The sequence below is a fragment of the Beta vulgaris genome, chromosome 1, assembly GCF_026745355.1.
Source record: "Beta vulgaris subsp. vulgaris cultivar EL10 chromosome 1, EL10.2, whole genome shotgun sequence".
NCBI lineage: Eukaryota > Viridiplantae > Streptophyta > Magnoliopsida > Caryophyllales > Amaranthaceae > Beta > Beta vulgaris.
The window spans coordinates 60,349,945-60,377,866 of NC_079202.1; the positions used below are offsets into that span (position 1 = coordinate 60,349,945).

General features: G+C 33.2%; 2 protein-coding genes across 2 annotated transcripts; both read left to right on the plus strand.

Annotated features, from left to right (window-relative positions):
- Positions 1–1,477: 1,477 nt before the first annotated feature.
- LOC104886658 (RNA-binding NOB1-like protein) lies at positions 1,478–5,034 on the plus strand. The gene is made up of 5 exons (XM_010671126.4): positions 1,478–1,930; positions 2,288–3,356; positions 3,704–3,872; positions 4,361–4,477; positions 4,602–5,034. The coding sequence occupies exons 1-5, from the start codon at positions 1,612–1,614 to the stop codon at positions 4,749–4,751; spliced, it is 1,824 nt and encodes a 607-aa protein (XP_010669428.2). The 5' UTR covers positions 1,478–1,611; the 3' UTR covers positions 4,752–5,034.
- A 2,585-nt stretch (positions 5,035–7,619) lies between these two features.
- LOC104886653 (ubiquitin-conjugating enzyme E2 28) lies at positions 7,620–12,078 on the plus strand. The gene is made up of 4 exons (XM_010671120.3): positions 7,620–7,818; positions 10,584–10,711; positions 11,151–11,255; positions 11,711–12,078. The coding sequence occupies exons 1-4, from the start codon at positions 7,749–7,751 to the stop codon at positions 11,852–11,854; spliced, it is 447 nt and encodes a 148-aa protein (XP_010669422.1). The 5' UTR covers positions 7,620–7,748; the 3' UTR covers positions 11,855–12,078.
- Positions 12,079–27,922: the final 15,844 nt, after the last annotated feature.

The following is a 27,922-nucleotide window of genomic DNA, read 5'->3' on the forward strand; positions in this document are numbered from 1 at the left end:
TGTGGTCAAAGCAAATTTTCGTGAAGCGTGAATGCCTTATATTTTGAAACAGAGGGAGTACTATTTACCATAGAATTCAATGCAATTGTTCCTCCAACCTTGCTTTCAGCTTTGATTTACATTAAGGTTTGATATAATAACATAAGGATACGTTATGTGCATCATTAAATTACGCCTATTTTCATGAAGCACGATATGTCTCTTACCATGCTTCATTGAAATCCCCTTTGAAGCACAACCTGGAAAAAATTAATAGAAAACATCAGATCTTCTACGGGAAGAAGAATACTTGGTAAAAAATCGAAAAAAATTCTCAAACACTAACCTCCTCCTGCCATGTTGCTTGAGTGTCTCGAACTGATCTTAATTTGTCGCAAAAAAATGGGATGAATAAGGTTTTGCGCACAACCGAAAGGAACAGGAGAAAGGAGAAAGAATGTGAGGAGAGAGAAACAATGTGAGAAGAGAGCTAGGAGATTCTTTGCAAAATTAGTTTCTTTTATTTTTTAAAATCTCGGCCATTTAATGAACTATAATCTAAGGGTTGGTATTTTTCCTCACTTCTCATATAAAATAATATCTCACGTAAACTCAATTTTATATATACTAGTGGTTTGGCCTCGCACGAATGGCTAGCAGTAGCTAGATTGGTACCAATATCGATCAAATGGCCCATAATTTCTTGTTATTATAAGAACTATTGATTTTTTTAAAACGAAAAGCACACATTTTTTTCTAGTAACTTCATTTTCTTAATCCAGTACTCCTTATGTTGCTACTTTTAGTTTCAACCCAAAAAAAAAAATCATTCCCCCCCTTCCACATTTTTCACTTCGTATGACTATATTCCCCCATGTTATTCATCTAATTTGCAATTGAATCTTCAATCTTCTTTAGACTATTAAAGTGACAAATTATTATATTTAGACCATTTATATATAATATATGAGTTTAACAAAATAGCATTTTCAAATGGAACATACCAAAGCCGCATGTAAGTACACATATGATAGAAAGATGATTTAACAAAACTAAATATAATCTCACATATAAATAATCGGGTCGGGTCATAATCGGGTCAACTTTGTATTCATGTTGCAATCGGGTCGAGTATAGGTTCATATCAAGTCGGGTTAGATCGGGTTTTAATCTCACATATAAATAAAACACATATAAGACTAATGAGAGTAAATAAATAATCAATGGCAGTGACTAAATCATATATTAGTATTTCATGACAATATTTTCCTTAAATTTGTATAAAAAGTAACTAATGTAACAACTTTTCGGGTCGGGTTCAAATTGTAGTCATCATTGTCACATCAATTTAGGGTCATGGTCGGGTCATATTCGAGTCTTTTTTAATTCGGGCCGGGTCCTTTCAAGTTTCGATTGTATTTTTTGTCGAATCAACGAATACGGGTCTATTTTGCCTGCTATAGTTATGGATATATGTCGAAAACTTTCTTCTCCCCCATACTCCTCCTGTGTCATACTAGTAATTCATAACACAATCAGCGGAGTATATTAGAGATTGACGGTCCCTCTCTTCCCCTTCCTCTTTCTCCTCCTCCTATTAACCTCCTAGGGTTTATCAGAACTCAACTCTCAATGGAGTCCCAAGCACAAGAACCAGTATCATGTTGGTCGAACATCGTGAAGAAAATCCCTGATAAACCCCCTCCACAATCTCAACCTTCAACTACACTCTTCGAATCATGCAATTCCACCACCAAGCCCATATCTTTAGCAGTTGTTGACGCCGGCGTCATCATCCATGGAGGAGAGAGAATTTCTTCTCTAGCCGACAAATTCGTCTCTGTATCTGATGTTATCAATGAAATTCGTGACCCTACTTCTCGTCACCGTCTTTCTGTTCTTCCTTTCTCTATCCAAACCTCTGAACCTTCTTCCGACGCCCTCAAGAAAGGTGCCTCTCTCTCTCTCCTCTTTCGATTCAATTGAAATAATTTAAGTTAGGTTTTGTTTTTGTTCCTGATTTTGCATTATTACATTGTATTGCTGCTAACTCACTATTGCTATTTCAAGTACTACCATAATATTATAGTTTGAACGTTTAAATTGATTGTTTATTAGAACTCTGATTTGCTAATTTGGTATAAGTATTGATCTATGGTTGTATTTGCTGCCGAAATATGCATCATCATGTAGTCGAGAGGAGAGATGAAGATATTACATACTCTCTCCACTTTGATCTTGTTTAATTTTATAGCAAAATGGTATGTATGAGTGTTGATTATGACCTGTGTTTATGTACTTGTGACAGTTGTGAGTTTCGCGAGAGCTACTGGTGATTTGCAGACACTTTCCGATGTTGATTTGAAGCTCATTGCTCTAACTTACACATTAGAGGCTCAAATTCATGGTACTAGTCATCTTAGAGACATCCCTCCCCCTATCCATGTGTTGAATGTAAGGAGATTGCCTGAGAAAGAGTTGCCAGGTTGGGGCTCCAATGTTCCCAACCTTGAGGAGTGGGAGGCATTGGAATCTGTACCAGATAGTGGTCCAGATCCTAATTCTAGAATTCTCCCGTTGATGGATTTAACCTTAAATATCCCTGTCGAGGACCAATTGAGTTTGCAAGATGGTTCTGTTGAAAACGGTGCTGAAGGTAATGATGGTGCCAAACTTACTTCGAGGAGACATAGGAGATATCCACCCAAAAAGAGAGAGGTAAAAATTGAAGGGAAGATGGTGGCAGATGGGATTGATGCATCTCAAGGACAAGATGATGATGATAATGTTGGTGATTGGCGTCCTGCTGTCAGTCGAAGCACCCATAGAAGGTTTCTTAGAAGGAAAGCTCGTCGTGAAACATATGAAGCATCCTTGAAAGATGATGAGCAGCAAAATGATGTCAATACTGAAGGAGGAGTAATTATGGAAGCTGAGTGTAATGTTCAAACTTCTGATGATAGGCTTGTTGATCAAGGGGTTTCTGAGGTGAAAAAGGACATTGATAGGGAAAATGCTGCTGGAGAGATCTCATCTATTTTGGAACAGATCAGACTTGAAGAAGATGCTTTGAATCACAAGGAACAAGATGAGAAAACTGATTCTCATCCAGAGGTTGCATCAATAGATGCGCACTGCGAAAATGCTCATTCCGGGGGTGAAGGGGATAATGATGCAGCATTGGATCACTTAGAAAATGGAAGCGTTGACACCTCATATGCAGAGGATGATGGTAGTGAACAGAGCTGGATGCTGAGGTCTTTATCTGATTCAAGCGTTGCTTGCATCACTGGAGACTTTGCTATGCAAAATGTTATCCTGCAGATGGGTTTACGTTTAGTAGCCCCTGGAGGGATGCAGATACGCGAGTTGCACAGGTAATGTAACACTCAATGACTTGAACATTTCCATTTCCATTTCATTGTTCAGATAGGTACTTTACCGTAACTTGCATACATTACTGTAAGCTCCGAAGTTTACGAACTACAGTTAATGATGCTTAATAGCGACCTATCAGACATTTTCCAGTCAACTTTCCCTTTTTATGCACGCTGAACACCAACCGTACTTTGTTTAAAGAGGGTGTAACTCCTGCCTGCTAAGTGCTATCAATGGGTTTTGTGGAGGTCAATCATTATATGTGTTTCCGTTCCTAACTTCCTATTACATTATAGTGTTTCTGCAGTATGATTATTAGATGTTCTGACTTAAGCTAAATTTGTAGGTGGGTGCTAAAATGTCACGCTTGCCAAAATGTAACTGCTGAAGTTGGTCGGCTCTTTTGCCCAAAGTGTGGAAATGGTGGTACGTTAAGAAAGGTGGCTGTTACAGTAGGGGAGAACGGGGTTGTGCTTCAAGCTCGAAGGCATCGTATATCCTTGCGTGGCACAAAGGTACATAATTTTTTCGTGCTCTCTTTAAACTGTTGGCTATGTTTTTATTCTTGCAAGTATGTAATTGTTGTGAGACTTGTGACCATTATTTGTTGATTAATACTGTCTCATTATTACTAAGTTGGAACGCTTTAACTTTCTGTAATTTTCACCAACGGAGAACTAAAGATGTTAATGGTCCTGTTAAAAAAAAAAGATGCTAATGGTCAAAGGTTGTGCATTGGCAAACATGAAAGTCAAAGCATTGCAACTAATGAAAAACAGGAATTATTACAATCTCCAACTGCAAATGTTGCTATTGCTCTACTTCCCAAGTATTCCTTTCTGTTTGTCTGCATTTGTGCAGTACGGACTTTGCAGCCATGGATCCTCCGCTGTTTGAATCTATAGAAAAGTTCAATATGTGTGGCTGTGATGGAATCTTTTATCTGTGTCTTGTCAAGCATTCTGCACAATTCTACATTTGGCTAACTCTTCATCTCTTGCAGTTTTCACTACCTTTACCCCAAGGTGGAAGAGATGCCATATCCAAGAATCCTGTTTTAAGGGAAGACCAGCTCCCACAGAAGTTCTTGTACCCCAAGACAAAGAAGAAATCAAATAAGGTTAGTTTGTGTTTTTAACATCAGAGCTCTTTCGAGTTACTACTTCTCCTCTTTTTCCCTTCGCTCTTCGTTCCATATAAATTTATTCTGTATAATTAACTCACGCAAGTTTAAAATTGTTTAGGACGATGATTTTTGTGCTGTGGACAGCATCTTCCTCAGTCACCATGCTGAAAAGAAAGCTTCTCACAGGCCTCCTGTGAGACAAGCATTAGCTGTCTTTAGTGGTAAAAGAAATCCCAATGACAACCATTACTCTCGTGCAAAGCATTGAGGCATCGTTGCTGGAAATTTTGTTAGATGTGGTAGGAATATCTTATACTTTGTATGTTTATTTGTTTCTGACATCTCCTTCGTGCATTCACTGCCTGTGTATTGAGCTACATTCGAAATTGGTACCTTGTTTCTAATTGTTATTTATACGATATGTTAAGCGTTCTTGTTCATTCTCTCGCTATTTACAGAATGATTTACCATATTTTGTATTACTTTGGCTTAACCATTTGGAAAAGTAAGAGAGTATTTATATTCATTTAGAGATCTGATTTTTCAGACCATCACTCTCGTGTTTCAACTCATTCTTGATGGATGATCAATGAGAATATGTCAACACAACACTATAGTTAAGTTTGATATAAGAAATAGCTGAAATAATGTGATCTGGGTTAGCTGTGAAGTTCGCCACTGGTTTTTTCTTCCGAATACCATGGTGAAACTGGAAAAGCGATGTACATGACCATCTCAAATGTTGATGGTGTAGCATGAAAATTATCATCTATGGGAGTTGATGACACAAAGGTTCTGTTTATTGCTTCCGACAATGAAAAATATTGAGATGTCTCTTTACTCTTCCAAAACATGTCTCTTTAATCCCTTCTTTGAATGCAAGCTTTGGAAGAGGGGGAAAGTAGAAAAAGAATAAAATAAGATTTATTATATAAAAACATCCATATAAAGAAAATAGAGTGTCTGAACAAAAGGAGTAAAAGTTTGCAGTTTGAAATTGTTGAAATTGACCCAATTCTTTGAAGTAGCAAGTTTTTTTTGGGTTCTAAACGAGTCATTGCAAAAATGAATTTTAAGTCTGGTAAGATTTTGGGTTTAATAAGTCGATTAGAATTTACTTTATTTAGCACCAGAAAGGCAAAAACTAAGCCAATGAAATGCGGGCCACACATATGCTAGGTATATGTGTTACTATTAAAATTTATACCTTAGGTATGTGTTACTACTAAAATGTATATTATAACTAGAAATATTACCAATTCATAATGTTTCGATAGATAATTTTGTTTTTATATATTTCTTTATCGTTGTTTGATGAAGTTTTCTTTGTTTAGATACACTTTAAAAAGATCCAATCAACTTCGTTTTCGAATAAACTACAATGAACCAGATAGAGTAATTAGCGCATCCCCCTCTTATATTTGCTGAATCAACCCACTATTGATGAAGAAGTATATAATTCTGACATAATTTTGGGAAAAACATTCTTGATCGAGTCATGTTGACTGCATATGAGTTTTTCCAATGCCTTCATGTTCATATAGTCTTGAACTTCAGCCAATGAGAACAATTTTCCATACATAAAGACAAACAAACTAGACTCACAACTCTCATAGGGGAGAAGAAGTTCTCCATAACAGAGATTTCTACGTGTAGACATAACAGGATCCCAACAATCTTTGAAGAAAATGCTATCTTATTGGATCTTATAAGAGTTATCTATTAACAGGATCCCAACAATCAACAATCTTATTTTCCTATAGACTCACAACTCCCATAGGGGAGAAGAAGATCTCCATAACAGAGATTTCTTAAGAGTATTTTCTTATTGTCTACGTGTTGAGATCCTTTATAGTTTCAAAACAACTCTACAGGGTAGAGTTCGTTAAATATCAGTCATTGATTAAGAAATCAAAGGCTTGTATTTTCTTTCCTAAAAATTCCCCCTATTTTCCCCCCTGAATATCCTGCCCATATCTTTTCCTTTATCACTATTCATGAACCCTTGATTTTATAATATATGGTCAGGATTCATAAAACTATAGAGGATTCGGACCCCTCAATATCATGTTGTTTCAGCTTTAATAACTAGGAAAAATCCCAGTTTATGTATGATTCGGACCCCCTTGAAGATCCTTTATGGCATATTGTATGATTCGATTGCTTATGTAGATGTCGTATGACTTTTTATTAATGAATTAATTTTACTATTCAAAAAAAAAAAAAAAACTAGGAAAAATCCCAGTTTCAAGCAAGATAATATCTTCCATTGAGCACCGAATTCAACTTGTTACAAAATAACTTCATATCATGGTATGGATAACAATAAGAAAGGTTAAACCAATCGTGTTTACTTGAATAACTCAACTTATCAGAATTTACTAAAACTTATTAAACCTTTTATTTATTTATTTATATAAACTTATTAGATCTTATTTCTTTACTTATATAAACTTATTAGACCTTATTTAAACTTATATAAACTTATGATTTTTTTTTTCCTTATAAGGATTGAAAATAAGGTGAACAAAATAAATCCTTCATAAAACATATGAAGGAGCCCCTAGCTAACTTGGCCTATTGCCTAAAGTGGGCCAAAATCATACAATATGCCATTTTACATAAATTAGTACTCGACTTTTCCTCCAATTAGTGTTTCCTCCGTAACAAAATAGATGTCACACTTTTTAAATATGGTTGTAATTGAATAGATGTTACACTTTTTTTTAAAACAATAATCTTTCTCTCTCCTCTTCAAGAAAAGAAACATCTGTTTAAAAAAGTATAACATCTATTTCGTTACAGAGGAAGTAGTTCGAACTCGACCTTATGGATCGACCGTCGACATGCGACGATATTCGGACAAGAAGATAATATAATATGATACGATAATCTTTGGATTCACAAATCACAATGCACAATAGCTGTTCCCCTCAATAGTATACCCACATGAAATAAAATAAAGAGCTAATACATCTACAATTGTACACGGTATTCGGACAAGAAAAATAAAAATAGATTCCAAATATTAAAATACGATTATAGTAAAAAAAGAAAAGTAAATTGACCGCAAATGGAATGAGGAAAGAATATGGAATCCCAAAAGTAGGGCCCCAAAATCAGGTACGCGTGAAGAAGCAGCAGCCTCCTCACAATTTAAGCCCCAAATCTAATCTCCCCATTTTTCAACCCTCATTCAACTCTTCTTCTTCCAAACCTTCATTTTCTGCATTTTTTAGCTAAATTAGGGTTTCTTTCTTCATCAATGGCGTCCAAGCGAATTCTTAAGGAGCTCAAGGATCTTCAGAAAGATCCTCCTACTTCTTGTAGCGCTGGTATTTTTTTAAAATTTCTCTGACGAAATCGTACTTCTTCTTCTTGTTGTTATCTTTACACTGTTTCTTAATTGTTTTGTTGTTGTCTGTTTATGAAAATTAGTTGTTAGAATTTTCGCGATTTGGTTGAGTTGGTGTAAGAATTAAGATCTGCTGAAAATATTTTTTTATTTTTTTTGACAGTGTTTATGTTGTTTTTTTTTGTTTATCGATGTGCATGTTAGGTTTTATTCAATTTTTGACTTCTTTCTATATGTGGAAAGAACAGACAAAAAGTTGTGATGTTAGTGATATCAGAACTCTATTTTTAGATGTTGTGGAAATATATGTCCTTTTGTAAAAAAAAAATATAAAATTAAAACTTATCGTTGACAAAATAGACATAGAAGATTGAAATCTTAATTTTTGGAGTGTATGTGCGAGAGACTTTAAGGACAAGAAAGATAGGGGAAAGTATGAGTAGAGTTTTATGAGATTGAGATAAAGTTGATTGGGGAATGATTGCATTTTGCAGCTGTATAGTTAAAATCTTGGAGGAACTTAGTGTGGGATGTTTCAGATGTTTTCTTGAATGACCTAAAGTTGTCGAAGTTCATCGATCTCATTGTAAACTGTAAAGTATGATTGATGTGGTGCAGACTGCAAAGGAAATATGAGGAATAACATCACATCTTGATTAATTTGGCAGGTGTAAGAATGACAATAGCTAGAGAAATTACAATTTTCTAAAGTATCATCCTTAGTGGTCGTTACTAGAAACTTGTTTAGGTAGGACGAAAGCAGGGTTTATGATTTGCAAGCATGGATGGATGTTATCTTTAGATATATGTTTTTATTGGGTTTATATTTTTCCTCTTCTCCTGGTATAATGAGCGAAATACAGGCTCTTTTAGGCAGATCTAGAGAAAGAAGGGGTGGTGAGTTAAGAAGGTGGGAAAAATAGAGTGACTGAACAAGAATTTGCACAATTTTCCCTTCATCCATTACTTCTGGATTTCTCGGTAAGAAAATATAGGATCTTGCCTAAAAAAGTTTGAAATCGTTGAGTTGGAAATATATAATTACTCTTCCCCTTTTGGAGATAACCAGACAAGTTTTTGATGAGAAATTCTCTAGAAAGTATCTACTTATCATAGATGAAACATATTTACATTGGAAGTCAAATTTTGTGGTTATAAAGTGGTCATCTAGGAAGTATCTACCTCATGACAGTTGTTGTTACATCCTGTTTGCTCATGATTTTCAAAAGTTTGCTGCTTCTGCCTGGGAGGGAGAAAGTTTGGCAGCATTCGGTGTAGCTAATGCTTGACCTTCTCTATTTACAACAATGCTACTTTTAAGCATGATGTCACCATAATGCCTCTCCACGCCTGCATGTGATATTATAGAAAGCTTAGCCACTAGTGGTGACGTTTTGTCAACTGTGTATGTGCTTGCAACATGCAAGGTGTCTTGACAGCATTGGAGTTTTTGGTTTGTCTATAAAGTTCCATGACAAAGGTTGTTAATCTCTGCTGAAAGTGCAGCTCAATATATGTGCTGCCAACTTGTTGGTTCATCTTATCTCATGGGACATAGATTGATCACTACAATTTAAAAAAAAATTGTGTTTATACTTTGTAAATGCTATTATGTGCTATTAGGATCTTGTTTATGCTCTAAAGTTTCTTTCTGTGATCTGTCAACATGCTGAATATGAGTGTTATTCAATCAACAGTCACCTCTTGGTGCTGGGTCAATTTACCATTTCATGACCGTTTTAGCAAAGTTAGTTTCGAATATTGGGTTCAACGGACCATTTGGATTTTCGTTGTTAACTTCCATTACATCTTTTTGATTTGATGCTGTCTTGTTGTACCATGTCTTCCAAATTCCAATTATTAGTCTTAATTGTTATAAAGAACATTGTAAATTGCCCCATTTGAAGGTTTTGAATTCTATATCTATTGACTAGTTTAGGATATTAATTATAGCTGATTGGAATCAAGTAGAACCCATAATTGCCTCCCATCATAACCATTGTGCTTCAGGTTTTTCCCCTTGATAGTAAAACTTATATGTAAATGCAAATGTCAAATTGTCTTGGAACTTTATTTTTGCCATTAGAAATTGAAAGTAAATGGAAATTGTTTGGGTTCAGATTTGGCATTGGGGACGTGTTACTTGTTTGTCATGATGCCTGAACAATGTCTTTCTGTTTCCTGGCCAGTGGTTACATATTTGGATATATCTCATATGTTTGGGGCAGTTGTTGATTGCTTGTAACCCCCAAATATTCTCCACTGAGAGACAGCCCTTATTTGGAGGTGGAATGGGTTGAAAATGCTGTGGCATACTAGCATGTAGTTTGATGTCGGTAGCTATAGACACTGTCTTTCACATGTGTGGGTTTTGAAAAATATTGGAAATTCTAAGCATATCACACACCACTCTAACACCCAAGAGAGGGGGTTGTTATAGATGCTATGACGTGTGTAGTTGCATAGCTCACTCATGAATTTTAGGTGTGATTATGTGTGTGGTTTAACTGAGTATATATAACTGATGAAGCCTTAACCTCTAGATGGCGTTGATGAATAGATTGTTTCTAATTAAAATACCATCTGTACGAGAAAGCTTTCGCTTATGTCCTTTTTAGCGTGAGTGAGAATTTAGAAGGGCATGTTTTAGTCTGCAAGGTTTCTTTGTGACAAGGAGCTGATTTCATTCATATTCAAGATGTGTTCTCCAGCAACTTGTGTAATTTTTTTTTTGTTATTTCACAGGCCCTGTTGCTGAAGACATGTTCCATTGGCAAGCAACAATAATGGGTCCTGCAGATAGCCCATATGCTGGGGGTGTGTTTCTAGTGACAATCCATTTCCCTCCAGACTATCCGTTCAAACCACCCAAGGTAATTTTCTGCACCTGGCTCTTATCTATCCAGCACACTTTCATCACAGGTACATGGTGAGTGGTGTTTGCAACTCCTTTGCCAGAGGCTTCTCCTTGATGATTCTAATTGATTTGGGAATTAAGTTTTTAGTCAGCTGTTTGACTTGGGCAAACTTGATGTTGTAACCCAAGGTCTTAAAATACATGCCTGGGTGGAACATAGGGGGATGTAAATGATCATCATGCTTGATTGATCCTTATCAACTGTAAGAAGTTGATATTAGCTGTGTTGGTCGAGTTGGTTAGATGTGAAATAGCTGTGATTTTGTGTCGAGCTTAAAGTGTGAAGTATGTCTGTTAATATATCACTTGCTCTATTCATGTCTGTTTGCCTTACGATTGTGCTTATATCTTTGTTCACGTGTGCTAAAACTATATGTATCCTTTGACCTGTGTAGGTTGCATTCAGGACAAAAGTTTTCCACCCAAATATCAACAGCAATGGCAGTATATGTCTTGACATCCTAAAGGAGCAGTGGAGTCCTGCATTGACCATATCTAAGGTGCTGTTTTAATTTTGTATATATAGTATTCTAGAAACGTTATAGTAGATGACTCCTGGAAACGTGATAATACTTTAGTCTATAGAAATGAGCTCAGAGTTCTGGTTGGGAGGAAATTATATTCCAGAAAGTGGTTTTCTCGTTTCCCCTTTTTTGGTTTGTAATGTTTGGAAACTAGTTAGGATGGAAAATATCTCTCCTCTTTCTTTCTAGAGGAAGGAATGCCCCATTTTCTTTCTTGTACCTTACCTTCCTCGTTTGCTTCTCCTGCCCATGCTCTCCCCTCCATTTACAATCTTCCTCTTAATTTTCGTGTAAGTTATTGAACAAAGGAAAACTGATTCAAAATTGTGCTCTCCGTCCCAAACATAGGCTAACTGCTTTTGATTTGTCCCATCTGATTTTGGTTACTTCTCATGTAATTGGGCTGAAGCTTTTTTGTGCGTGGTTTTCAGGTATTGCTCTCAATCTGCTCCCTGTTGACGGATCCGAACCCCGATGACCCTCTTGTGCCAGAGATCGCTCACATGTACAAGACAGACCGATCAAAATACGAGGCAACCGCAAGGAGCTGGACACAGAAGTATGCTATGGGTTAGTCTGGCCGTGTAGCTGGAGATAAGGATATCCCTCAATTGTGTATACAAATCATTCTTCAATGTTTAACCGTTGCAGCAGACAATGAAAATTGAATTCCTTGCTACTACAGGTCAAAGCAAACGCTTTACATTTGTCTGTTGGAACCATTATGTTAATTTCAATCTGTTGAATTTATCTTAGTATGTGCTGCTCTAATGAGGGAGTAATAATAACTGCTTTTCAAGTTTTTTGTTTCTTGCCATGTTTCCTGGGAAGTTCTCGTCTGCTGGAATTGAATCCCAGGTGCATGTTTATGTTCTGGCTCTGCTGCATTCAGAAATTGACCTAAAATTGAGGCAGGAATTCTAGAAATTGACCTAGAGACGAATATATGCACGCGATGCGTGTGAAAATAAGTAGAAAATTAATTTCTTTTAGAGGATGTAGAAAATTAAAAATTAATTGGTAATTATATCTAATAAATTAGGAATTTTTGAATTGTTGATTGTTTTATTTTTGTAATGCCTTTTTTATCCTTTTTTTTTTTACTTTTTTAATTAATGAAGCAGTTTCTATTTCTTTAATTTTTTTTTGATGCGTATTATTGTGTAAGTTTCAGGTGCCCATATGAACCTTCTTTCCTAGTGTGTCTTTATTATTGATTTTAATTTCAAAAAAAGTTGATACAATCTCATCTACGAGGTCAGTTTTGATTATTCAACTTCCAAAATAGTATTTTGATTTTGAATTTTTTTAGATTAGATTCCTAGTTTCCTACTGATATCCATGATAATGAATTCTAAAGAATTATTATAGATATGTAAATTTTGAATCATGAAAATAAAATTATGGCTCTATTAACAAAAAATATTAATTTTTTTTTAAGATAAGAAGAAAAGAAATTCAGGAGATCTTTCGCAAGAGGGAAAATAGGAAAACAAAAATCTTAAATTAGAAGGCATGATATATTTTTTTTAAAAAAAATTGGTAAGAAGAATTCCTCTATGCTGTCTCGCACAGGGCTCTCATCCAGATTCCAGAGGTCCATTACAAGCCAGATACTTCCAACTTTCCTCTCCTCTAATATTTGGGTAAGAATTGAACCCTAGATCTTCTTAGAGAAGATGAGAAAATTCACCACTTGAGTTAATCCCAATTTTTGAAAAGCATGATATATAGACAAAGAGTAGGGACTAATATACATCAAACACTTCCAATATACTGATATTGTGCTGTGCTACTAGAATACTAGATCATATGGTATAGGGTACTAAAACTTTTCAACTTTGGGTACCTAACTACCTATTATTGTGGTTTCATTGCTTAAAAGTGTCATTTCAGGTGCCCATATGAACCTTCTTTCCTCAATTCTTTTTGTTTTCTGGTCAAGACTCAATTGTCTTGATTAGTGATTTTAATTACTCCTTAAGGTGGGGCCCTCCGCAATGACCTTGGTAGGGTGCTCTTTGAGACTTGAGAGAAGTGGATATTATCAATCAACTTATTTTTGGGTAAAAATTCAGATTTCGATATCACAACAACAAAGCCTAAGGAAGCTTCCAAACCTTTAAATTTGAAATGCTGTTCCATATAAAAAGACAATTTTTCAAAATAGGTAATGCAAATACATAGAAACCTCCACTCTAGAACCCAACCACTAATAAATAATGGTCAATATTGTCGGTTTTAGTATTGATCAAAGTTTGGTGTTTTTTTCAATCAGAAGGCTCAACACACTAAACGAAACACTATGTCTTTGTCTCTCCAATACATATTGGCATTAGCATCATTAGTACTAGTTATCAGTGTACCTATCAAGAATCAAGATATAATACTACTCTCAATACTCAAAACCCAACAACAATTGGTGTAATGACTAACGAGAGTCTGTTATTTCTTGGTAACCTGAGCTAGAAAGTTTCCATCGCAGCAGGATAACAGGACTAGGGTACCGACATCTTCATTGTGTCATGTTACAAGAATCGCGGTTTTAGACATTGCGATACATACCCACCAAGTACGATAGTCTAGTTGGCTCGTGAATTATATGAGTTCAGTTCGAAATTTTAGTAAGTGAAGCATAGGTAATTCAAATCGAAGTTCTTGTTGAACAGGCTTGAATATCTTTTATCTATTTTATTTTACATATTATTATAGAATTTATATTGGAAACTAAAGCGAGCAACACACGTTCAAGAGAAGTAGCAGAAATTTAAGTATGAAAATATATAACTGAATTTTCAAAGCTTGGACTTAGTTCGAGACAAGCTTGAGTTAAAGGCAAGTTATGTTTGAGACTTGACTCGGGTTTGAGTGCAATACTTGCAAGAAGAGATGAGCAATTCTAAGTTCAAACTCAAGTTGGCTAGCTAACAATTTACACCCCTACTCCAAGTGTCAGGAATCAGGATAGTGTTGTGTTGAATTCTATTGATCATCACATGTGAGTGTTCCACATTGGACAAAGAGGAGAGTTTAGCCCACTTACAATACAAACCCAAGAACGTTCCATCCCAAAACCAATTGGTTTTAGTATGGAACCTCCTTTGGGCTTATAAAGTGGACCAAAATCTTCTCCTCCTTGTTCGGGTCACCCAGACCCGTTTCGTATTGTTTCTAAATTTAACATGTCGCATCCACCAAATGGATAATTAAACTATTAAAATAGACAAATTGAAAAAAATAACTCTTATAGTTGAGTTCGATTCTACCAAGTACTTCCTTTATATACTATTGGATTTGGCTTGAATTATACTCCTCTTGTTTTTTTAACATTCTTACTTTTGTGTGCGCGTTTTTTAATATATATAATTCTTAACCTTAAATATCTTTTATTACATATTAGTAAAATATTATAATGATTGAATATTATTAAATTACTCACTGAAACGAATCAACAAACCTCACTTGACTATATCTTTTTCTTATATATTGAGAAGAATTGAGAAGATTTCCTCTTATAATAATGCCAAGATTTCAAGTGAGCAAGAAAAAAACGTGGAAGTATTTTCATAATATTGATTTTATCAAAACTGTTGAGTTTGTTAACATAAAAATCATACTATAACTATAACTCTATTTTTTGGTCCTACTACGAGGAGTTTCCCACCGCCTTCGGCGAGTGGACTAATCTCCTGCGAGAGTTTGTATGAGTACCTTAAAGGATAGTATCCCTTTCAGCTTGGATTTTTTCCATACTCAAAACTCGAATCCAAAACTTTAGTTAAGGAGTGAGAGACCCTAAACCAACTCACGCCAACCCCATTTGATATAACTATAACTTTATAGGTAAGGAACGGGGTGAGGGAGAATAGATATATATTCGTCACCGCAATAAAAAAATCCTCATGATCAGCCATGGAGGAAAAGCACAATGAAAAGAAACGAAATCGAAATGAAAGACGCTTTTGACTTGAAGCTCCAATAGGCAATAGTAAATGTAAATGACGACCTAGCCAATATTTTTCTATGTCAATCTTCTTTCGGTACACTTCCACTTTTAATTTGTGCATCTAAACTGTAGCTGATAATGATATGATCTCTTCATTTTCTTAATCATATATAGTTGAAAAGCTAATTTTTTGATAAATTATAGTACAAAGCTAAGGTAAATTACATTAATTAATCATAGTAGAATTCAGCTTTTACCTTAAGTATGCAATTAGCTGACAACATGGTCTAAATGATAAGGGCACCAATAGGAACTCACTAAATGACTCCCAATTATGAGACTATATCTTTAGAAGTACTAACCCTGTTTGATATGAAGGGGTTTTGACAACTTATAAGAAAGGGACTTGTCAATTCAGATTAATTTTCAATAATTAATTCTCAAAAGTTTATTAGTTCTTACATTAAAATATCTAAAGACTAATATCGGGATTCGAGAGTCTGAAAGGAGAGTCTTGAGCAAAGACTATACAATAATGTTGAAAGAAAAAGTTGTGAGTCTTGGAGTGGGTTTGATAATTCAAGACTCCATCCAACACTATGACATACAAGAGGTTATATTTCTAAGCCACTTAAAACTTGACATTTGTCTTTTATTTTGTTATTTTTTGTAAAATTCATTTAAAACATAGTATGTAGAGAGTTTGAGAGGTAAAGTATAAAATTGGAACGAGCTTGAAGTGAGTCTGCAAAATTAAAAAATAGTAAAAAGTTGATGTGGTACAGTCTGGAATTTGGAGTTGAATCTGAGGGGGTAAACTCACCTTGTTAGCATATTATTCCAACGCATCATAATAAAATATACTCCCTCTGTTCCAAAATATAGTTCCCATTTCATTTTGTACAGTCTCCAAGACGTACCTTTGGCCTACGATATCTTCTATTTCTTATTAGTAAAAAATATAAAAAGTTGATATTACGAATTTATACATTGAGACGAAACTAACAATACCCCTCATGAATATGTTTTTTTTGTATACATTAGTAAGAATATTTGGTCAAAATTTTTAAAATTTGACTCTCAAAATAGAAATGGGAACTATATTTTGGGACGGAGGGAGTAAGATATAATATTTTTTTCAAATTAAGATTTGTTATATAATTTTATGTTTGTGAGTTTTGCTATTTGGTCATCTCACATCTAAGGCCCATAAATAAACAACCAAAAAAGCAAATTACAAGCAAATTGGTGGGTGAACCACATGACTAAGTCTTTATGACAAGATGAATCCAAATTTCGAGTAGGACCTTGCAAAATGCTTAGGTTATGGGATTAAATAACAATATTTTAGTCTATTAAGTTTTCTTGAATAAGTTTTCTAGATTACTTATTTTAAGTCATAACATATTAACAAACAGTGAGATATCATTATCATATAATGAAAATTTACAACAATTCCCATACGTTAAAATAATATATACGAGTGCTAATTTTTATCATTAATCTTTTGACTATTAATTCAGTGGCGGAACATCATGGGACGGGTGGAAACCTCGTTTTCGACCAAATTCTGAATTTTCCTATAAACTAAAAATGATTTTTTGAAAAATTGATATAGGTTAGTTTTTATATTTGACCCACTTTAAAATTACAAAACATAGTTTTGGTCCTCTCTAAAAAAAAAATATACTTCTAGTTCCGTCGTTATTAATTATTATTATTATCATATAGAACATATTATCATCACTTTCTATCATCCATACAAATATATCAAAAGGTGTGCATAATAGTGTCTATGTGCCACGTGACACCCTCATTCTGCTACTAGAATGTTGTCACGTGTCTATTAATCAACAATAAGTTAGGTGATCATTATTTTAAAAAATATATATGATAAAGCTTGAGCTCGAACCCCAAACCTCAAGTAAGGATTTCCAAATACTCACCATCTCATCTAACATATTTTACTGATTCATATTTCACAAATTTATAGATATGTGTTGTAATTAGTAATGTGGCAATAAATTCCTACTTCCAGCTATAAAAATTATTTTTCTTATTTTATTTCTTGTTTTTGCAGTCATCCCCTTGCTTCATCTCCCCTTTCAAAATTCACCATGAATGTGTGTGAGACTTCGTAACTAATGGGGTAGTTTTACAAATTATTCTTGATGCTAATCAAATCTTATTGTTGTTGTTCAAGAATACAAATCAGGAGATGGAGTTTAAAGGTTAGAGGGTAACTCTCATAAACAAGGTCAGTGAAATTGTTAATCATAGCACAAATTCCTTGATTGCGTATATAATTTATTTCAGGTGTGCTTTTATGTGCCATGTGGAACCTTTCCTCTTGAACTATAATTTTATCGTGCGTGCAATGAACCAACAATAGATGGTCCTCATATTTTTTGGAAAAAATATAATGATATCTTAAATCGACCCCGTGACCTATTTATAAGTATTAAAATATATTATTTACCGCTACATCAAATAATATATAGTGTAATTATTTTAAAATTAAATTATTACGAGATGAAAAATATAAATATGGGGCCTAAAAACTACTCCCTCCGTCCTATAATATAAGTCCCATTTCCTTTTAAAGTGTCCCAAAATATAAGTCTTGTTTCTATTTTCAATCAATAATTATACCCAAAATACCCTCATGAAAATAATTTAACTCCCAAAAAGTCCTCATAATTTCAGCTTCCAATGCACCATTATTAATGATAAAATAGAATCTCATAACCCATTAAACTCCTCTACACATTAAACTATGCAATTTAATGTTAAGTTTTTATTTTTTGTTAAAAAGAAAAAAACAATGTAAGTGTTTTCCAATAAAAATGAATCTTTTTATTTAAATAAAACAAGATTCTAGTTTACCTTAATTCCCGTGTAAAAACAGAATCAGGACTTATATTATGGGACGGAGGGAGTAGCTGATATTACAAAAGATGATTTATTTTAATAGTCAAACTAATTGATACCCATGAAAACATCATATATATATATATATATATATATATATATATAGAAGTGAGTTCATATGAGAATGCATACTTATATGAGAAATGAGAATGAATTTTACACGCTATAACTCTTATGAATAAGTGATGTAACTCTAATGAAAAAGTGATGTAACTCCAAAAACAAAATATTTGAAAAAAAAATTCAAAAAAAAAACAATTTTTTTTTAAAATTCAAAATGTTTTAGAGGGATATAACTCTAATGAATAAGTGTTGTAACTCTAAACCAATCGTGTGATTGAGATTCATTCTCATTTCTCATGTAAGGAGCATTCTCATGTGATCTTGCCTCTATATATATATATATATATATATACTTGACGATTCAGAATGGAGTTTCAATGTATAAGCACACTTGTTGTCTGTTGTCTCCATCTAATTGACATATATAGTGTTAAGAAATTGGTCAAGTCAAGGTTCAACTCTCATAGTAAATTGGTAGAAGCTATAGTGAGTAAATTCTAAGCACAAAGTCTTCTCACGTTTCACTAAATTTGGTAGAGTAGATATAAAGTAGATTAAAAAATTTAATGAATGCAAAGAAAGAAAATGAAATGAACCAATAACTGTCGGATTGATCTACGTGTACTTCACTCCCACTTGCTTGGACCCCAAGCCTCCAACATAGACAAATTGAACAAGGAAAATGCCCAACTTACAATTCATTCATTAATTCATTATTATTATTGGATTGTCTCATTGCTTTCTTTAATTTAATCCAAACAAAACTTGACTCTTCAATCTGGATTTTGTCAAGATCTTAGTGACCTCATAATCATTCTATTTTGGTTTTAGGCATAGAATCATCTGTATAGACAAGTAGTTGGGTAAAGTTCAATCATATTTGTGTGATGTTGAGACATAAATAGTTTGTTAAGTATAGATCAAGTAGTACTTGATCTAGTGGTTTGGTTTGTATCTGACAACTTTGAGGTTGTGGGATTAAATCCCATTAGAGGCACTTTGAGGATGGAGATTTCTCCTTGCTATTCCCCTTACTCCCAAGGGGCCTTGTCTGCAAACTTGGATCGGGTTGACCTATGCGGGGTTCCGGTCCGGTTGGGGCGCCTTCTTCTTGGCTTTAAAATTTTTTTGTTAAGGGTCTGTTCTCCCCAGCTTATTTTCAGTTCAGTTCAATTCAGCTCAGCTCAGCTCTTCACAATACTTTTACTCTCACATATCTCTATTCATTTCAGATCAGACCAGTTCAGTTCAGCTATTTTATGCCGAAGAGAACAGACCCTAAGTATAGGTTATACAAGGCATAAAAATTTAGGATTTATGAAGTATATATTATTAACATAAAGATATAGTTATAGTACATCAATAAATTTAATTAAGGTAAAAATAGGAGATACGGAGATACTCCTTAACTTAATAGAATACTTTTTAAAATATTATCTTAATCTACATTATCCTAACATAGATCAATTGAAAGTTCGTAGCTTAATCATAAATATATACTTCTCCTGTTTCTTTACACACTTTTTCACGAAAACCTCTCACATAAAAGAAAATTTTTAAAAAAAATGATGAAGTATGTCTCATAATCAAAAGTTAAAAAATATAACCATATTAGTCAAAGCAAAAAAAATTAGAAATGATGGAACCATAAAGCTTCACATTTGATATATCCAAAAAGTTATTAATGTAACACGCAAATTTAATAATACCCTCTTGTGTGGAGGTATCGAGTTGTGGACCAATGGTGACTTGAGCTTGTCAAAAAATTGTCAACTACGTTTAAAATCTAAAAGTAATCAAGCCAACCAAACTAATAAATTAGGGTGAATTGACTTGATTCGGTCAAGGTCGGGCTAAGCTTGGGTCGAAATCGGGCATGACCCATGTAACACAGACCCTTAGATGAGCTCTAGTTGGCTATGCATATTACCAATGTCTACTTGATCGAGTGCGCGCTCTTTGATATAGCTAGGTACGTTATAGACAAAATTTGACTGTTATTGTTGATTTGCTTCTTTCACATTAGCAACTATATACTATATTCCTCATAATAAGCAAATGACATTTTTTTTGGTCATAGATAACAGGCATGTTGTACGTGAAAAGGTTGTGTCTCGTGGGAAAGTCGGCCAGATTGTTTTCTTAATTGAGAGTGCTAAACAACCAACTAAGTACAAGAAATCTGCATGAAACATCAGTTGTGTCACTCAATATGGACTGCTTGTTAGAGGCACTAGTATATAGTAGGCTTCAAATTCAATATTACTAAGAATGGAGGGCGCAAACTCAGCATATTAGATGATTGCTTGTTGCAAGCAATCTATGGAAAACTAAAAACTTGATTCAAAAGGATGCATAACCATGCATGAATTGGAAATCTATCAATATTATATTAATTATCAAGTGATTGTCTTCATATGAGTAAATTTACGGGTGTAAATGTTGTATTCTGTATTTAGAGAGACTGAACTGAATTGAACATACATGAGAGAATTTTTTAATTGAACTGAATCTAACGAATCTGACTGAATACAAATTGAACTGAGCTGAAAATAAGTCCAGAAGAATAGGGCCTAAGTTGAGGAAATACTAAGCTAGCATTATCTTGGTGAGGAAACAAAACCTAAAGGCTCAATGTAAATTGTAAAATTGTAAAACGTGCAAGTAGCTTTCAAATTTTGGTGGCCGTGTTTATTGTGTCAAGACTCAAGACTTCCTAGTTTTAGAAATAGCTTATAAATGGAAGTACACTTCCCATCAAGGGAGTTATAAATATCAGTATGGACTGAGAAATATAAGTGTCTTTTATGATGGTAATCACTAAATGACATTACACTACCCATACCATACAAATGTCAACAAAGGCCAAACTTCACACTTTGATATATTAATGAATATTTTGGTTTGTGTTAACTTTTTTTTTTCTTTCCAGAACTTTCAATTAACTGCAATAAAAAAAAAAACTATTGAAAATTTATGGGTTTTTTGCCTATTTTACCAAAAAGATTATCAAAATTACCCTGTTTCAGCAAGATAAACCTTAAATATACTTCAACGTTAGAGACAGAGCGTTCATCCTTATCATACATCAAAAATACGTCATATTAGTAAATTTAAATATTTTATTTTTCACACACATTCTTATAAAACCATATTCTATTGTTCGAGATTCTAGTGTAAAGTTCGAGACACTCATCAAATGTTATACACGATACGATGAACAAAAATCATTGAACCACATACCATCAATGTTGTGCTAAAAGTAGAAAATAAGATTCAAGTACATACAATATGGTATGAGCTAACAGTAACAACATTGATACTTAAAAAAAGGGTCCCTTAGCTTCTATATGATCAATCAAAAAGTTGAGATGAGTTGACATGGAAGTATCATTTGTTACTCCACTCATAAGTCATAAGTCATAGCAAATGCAAATGCCAAATGGGTTCACGTTCATTGCACTACTCTGAAATTGGCAAGTGCAAATTGGGAGGTAATCTTACCTAGGGGACATACTTGTGTCTTGTACTTGCTTCAACTTTCTTGTCGCTAAAAAATCCAAAGAAAGTGCATTTTCCCCTTTGGTTGGATGTCTATGAACTATATTAGAAATGTGCCTTGTCTTTACCACTTTGAGAAAATTGACATTGTATAGTGCCTCTTTTTTGTTTAAATCTTTTGATAAGAAGGTATCAATATATATTTCCTTTTTATGAAATGGAGCATGGTTTTACTAAGTGAGTTCGCAAGATACACATGTTTATATAAGACTTGGGAGTTTTACTAGCGTTTTTTGTTTGGATATGAAAGTTATATTAATGTGATAAATAGTATTAAATGATAGGACTCACTTTTCAAACAAAAATTCACATGTAATTCGAAACTTATTAGCATACATTGATGATTAGGTTGATCAGAACAAGAAATATACTTACATATTACCAATTGGTTTTATGATGTAACCTTACTACTCTCCACATTTGTTTGTAGTCAAACTTCTTTTAGTGAAAGCATGTACTCCATACTTGTAGACTACTCTACTTGTTAGGCTATTACCAATCAGTTTTACCATCAATCCTCATTAAACTTAGCTTGTACTCCCTCCGTTTCATTTTAATCTACACACTTACACTTTTCACGCATGCCAATGTAAAACTTTGAAGACATATATCTTTAGTTTTGTATTTGTAAAAATTATAAAAAGTACATATTAATAAAATACATAATAAGACGAATCTAACAAGATCCCACATGACTATATTTTTATTCACGTATAAATCACAAACAAGAGTCAAAGTGTAATTTGTGAATAGTGTAAAATGTCAAAGTGTGTAGATTAATATGAAACGGATGGAGTATATATTCAGACAAATGCTTGTGTCTATAGATCCATTAAAGATCTATCATACTTCCCTTATGGATTAGCATAAAGTAATTACAAGTGAACTTAGCTATATAGAAAGCAATCTAGCTAGTATGAGCTAGTCGAACTCAAGATAAGTTTAGATCATGTTTGGTTCATGATTTTCGGGCTCCAAGAAATAGAATCAATTACCGATTCTCTTTCTTTTTGTTTGGTTCAAACCCTCATCAATCTATTATCATTACTTGGTGGTAATAGACTCTCCCAAATTATTACCTTTTCCTCCCCTCAAGTAACAAAATGCATTATTTGATGGTAATGGTTATCATTCCATTTCCATTCCACAGCTTAAACCAAACACCTAATAAAGGTAACCGTTATTGTTACCATTCCTCTCCTCTATTTGTTTCCATTCCCGTTCCATTCCATACTTTGAACCAGGGGCGGAGGCATGTTGGACTTAGTGGGTCAGTTGATCCCACTTAAATCTGAAAATTTTGGATTTTTTTCCTTATATAATTTGAATTTTTTGTAAATTTTATGGTAAAATTGATTGTTTGAACCCTTTAAAGAATAATAATTTTATTTTGACCCCACTTTATACATATTCTGAATCCGCCGCCGCTTTGAAACAAACCACCCTCTAATGTTAACTATGCTCACTTCTGCATGAGTACTTACCCTTTAAAGTCGGTGTTTTATAACTTTGAAAGAGCAACAAGGCATAACAATGTAACTTATGCATGAGTCAATCTGTCAATGCAACATTTTTGTGTGAACTGAGAATGGGGTGGTAACTGGTAATGAGACAGAGGAACCAACTGATATTCATGTTCTGCGTGGATTGAGATAACATATAATAAAACTAAATGTTTGAAGGTACCTTAATTTAATATTTGATTAAAATATAAAATGTTGGCGCAACAGCACTAACAATTTGAAGATAAATTATGGTATATCATTGATCACTAACATGCTCCAATAAAACATACATGCGCCTACATTCTTAAAAATTTGTTGGTGAATAAAGAATTTCCCCTAAATAAAGGAGACTTGAGAAATTCTTAAAAGATAAGTGCCACTCCTAATCATATGAATTAGTGAAAACAAACAACACAATGCTTGCTTTACTTGGAAGACACCATGAAAATGGTGGGTCAATCTTGAACATGAGTAATAATAATAATCCTCTGAATCTAATATGGAAGTACTTCATATAACAGCTAGCTAGCTGTAGTATTAGAGTACTAGAATCGTCAATATTACTGGAACAAAAAACTTCTTTGCTTCCTAAGCATAAACACATGTGATTTAAGCATTTTGGGTGTTATGGAGTACTATAATTTTACCACAAAATAATTCCGCAACTAGTTATTAGGCCCGGGCTATGCCTCGGGTAAGAAAAAAAAAATTATTTGTTAGTATAATACTTTATTATAATAACATTAAATACAATTTAGCCTAGTGGTTAAGACTTTAGTATATGTACTTGAGGTCTCGAGATCAAACCCTATACTATGCAATTTCTAATTTTTTTATTGTACATAGATGTTTATGCACGCCGTTTAATATATTTGTATAGATTATAAGGAAAATGGCATAGTAGGACATCAAGATCTTCAAGTTGCATTAACTCTTGTCACAAACTTGATGCCTTCCAAATGAAAGGTGGCGTAGATGCCACATGAGCTAAGCTCAATTGATAATCTAGTCTACATATGGAACCAATTACTATTTTTCTTTATCGATATGAGCCACGAAAGCACTACAAAGAAGTGGAAAGGGGATTCAAACCTGTGACTGTTAGGATAGATTTAGGATTTATCTATCTATAAGTGTTTACTTAGACATATCTATCTAGAATTATTTATCGAGAGATAATCGTTCACAGTACCTCAATCTTAACCATTAGGCCAAGATCTCTTTGATACCAATTTCAAATTATTAATGCAATACCTACATCTTATTTTAGTTACTTTAAAATCTTAACCTGTTTCAAATTAATTGCAATACTTTGAACAAAAAAAACTCTCACAATTTCTATAAAATGTTACAAGTAATTTTTTTACGTAGGAATCACTAAAACTTAGTAGATATATTTTCTTAAAAGTGCTAACCAATTATTTAAATCAAATCTAACTTGCATATATCAGTACTAGCTTTGTATCATCTTATAAACAATTAAAATCTTAAAATATCTTTATTTGTGCCAAATATTCCATGAACCTCGGACCCGTCAAACTACTCACTCATCAATCATCAAACTCTGACTACTATATGATGTTTCGTTGTGATACCACAATATATATTGTATTTTTAGTATGTGGCTATGTGCTAAAATAATTTTTTAAATTGGTGAATGTTAAAATAACATTCCCCTGAAAATATAGTAATTACTTCTAGTCTTCTACATTAATATGTTAGTAAGAATAACTTGCATATAATTATGTTTTTTGTATAATTGTATATGATAATACATTAGTATCTCTTTGATACATGTGTTTATATGTTTAGAAAAAGGAAAAGCATATTAACATAGAATGATAGAACTCATAGAAGTTATCATTTATTGAAAGTCAAACTACATGCATGTGCAACTGTCAAGTAAATTTTAAGTTGGCACTGCTATACAATGCAGAGGCAAATTTCAAAAGGACAGAAGCTAAGGTAGTTGGCTTAGCTGCAGCTTGCAAGCATTAATTATTAATGAAGTTATAAACTATCTTACTCCCTTTGTCCTACTTTAAGGTCAAACTTTGAAATCTTTGACCAAATATTCTCATAAATATATACAAATAAAACATACTCGATCATGTAGGATCGTATTAGGTTCATCTTAATGTGACTTGTTCAATATCAACAATTTATATTTTTTATTAATATTAAATTAAAAATATTGAATGTCAAAGGTATATCTTGAATATTGCAAAAAAAGGAAACAAAAATTATATTATGTGACGGAGGAAGCTAAGTAGTATATACGTAAGATTATAAAGGTCAAGGTTTTTAATGTTGATCATAAAATTCAAATTAAAGAAAACAAAATAGAGTGGAAGGAATAGTAGTTATTAATTAGGTCCGAGTTATATTCTTGGAAAGGAGTTTTTCATTTATTGATGTTGTACTTTGAAATGATAACACTAAATGCCACTTGGTCTAGTGGTTTAGTATATTAAACTGAGGTCACGGTAGCAAATTTTGTACTTTGCAATTCTGCTTTTTTATTGTTCATGGATTAATGAAGTAAAACACCCTTAGAGAGAGTCACGTGACACGTTCCTTGTTTAGACACGTCTTTTAACAGATTTACTAGTAATTAGGCACGTGCGATGCTCTCGGTCAGTTACAATTATCAAATATATTATTATTCATCAATTTTGTAAATTGGTAACTTTTGTTGTTTGAATGTGTGCATGTTCTTCTTTTTCGTTGTTTGATGATATTGCTGAAATTAGTTCTTCTTTTTCGTTGTTTGAATGTGTGCATGTTAAAAGAGCTGGGAACACAGTTGCTCATTCTATAGCTAGATGGGATGCTGTTGTTAACTCTGAGACTATTTGTATGAATTTGTTCCCCCCAAAGCTTGCAAACTTTGGCGGAATTAGACTTAATATAATTTTCCAGCTCTGTTTCCCCTCAAAAAAAAAAAAAAAGTGTAAAATCTATTTAGAAACATACAATTTAAGGAAAGTGTAACATCTAAAAAGAAACGGAGGAAGTATATGAATTGAATTTGTCTGAAATGAAATTAATTTCTATTATTTTCATCTAAAAAAACAGGCTTTAAATTTTTGTATTTATTTTCTTATTTATAATTTTCTAGAAACATGGATTGGAAAGAAAAAAAAATTCGTTAGAGTGCCAAAACTAATTCAATAAGAAAAAGTACTTCTCCAATTGTAACAACTAACAACAAGTAAGTCTTCTACCTATAATTATATCTTTAATTTTTTGTAAAAAAAATGAATTCCCCTTGACCGCCAAGAAACATAATTTAGGTTTATCTAAAGAATAATTATGTCAAATGAGTCAATTAATATAACAATAATTTTAATTTTACTTTGAAAATATTCATAACCATATTTGATAGTCAGAGAGCCTTGGTGCGCAAGAACTCAACTCAACCTAGATTTCTGGCACTTGTAGTCTTATATTACCAATTATATGCGGCAACTTGTAAAGTAAAAAAAATCAAATCTCAACCCCTTCTATCCTCTCAATCCTATCCGTTTCTTTCTAAATTCTACATATTTCTCCTTCCCTTGAATTTAAATTTAATTTCCTTTTTGTTTTTTAAAATAATCTTATCATTTTACAACCACTTTTAGAAATTGAAAAGCATTAATTTAGAAAATACGGAAGAAAATATGGCAGGTAGGAATGGCAATCCAGTCCGAATCCAATCCTAATCCGCTCCGATTCGAAGGAAAAAAATCCGAGTTGACTCCGACAAAAAAAGTAATCCGACTCCGTTTAAAAAGTCCCACTCCAAGTCGAAGGAGGATCGGAGTCGGATCTCATAAAATAATCCGACTCTGACTTTGAGTCAATTAATCTTTTTTTCTTATTTATGTTCATGTATAATTTATGTATAACCTGACTTTGGCTTTCAACCAACGGTATTATATAGAATTTTCCCACAGAAGAAATGATTGTTTTAAATAATGGTAATATTTGAATTATTTGTACTATATAAGATTTCCATATGATTATAAGAATAAATTATAATGATTAGATTATTGTATAATAGAAGACTATTCAATTATAAAAATGGGCAGAAAAATAAGTCTGATTGGATTCGGAGTCGGATGTTCGGATTTTAAGTCGGGTCAAAGTCGGATGTTCGGATTTTAAGTCGGGTCGGACTCGGGTTTAAAATCCGACTTCTTGTAGGGCCGGAGTCGGATTATGCATAATCCGATCCAAGTCCGACTCGTTGCCATTCCTAATGGCAGGAGACTAGGAGCGGTATAAAATACTTCTTTTTATATTGTACAAAACTTATACGGACTTGGTAGACACTAAATTAGTGTGAACCTAATTCTAGTTCGTGTGATTTATTAAAAAAAATCACTTTATCAAAAAATAGATATAAAAAATGACTAGATATATATTGTGAAATTTGACCGGTGAAAACAAAAATACCAGGTCACTAAGTAAAAATTTCATTATGATAAATTAATGTGAGAAAGAATGACAATATTAAAAATAAACAATCACTATAGTATATATTAACTATACATTATAATTTAAGATTTTAAAAGGTTATTGTATTTTTTAAAAAGGTCACAATGTTAAATAAATGGATTTTGGTCCACAATAATATTATTGTGGACCAA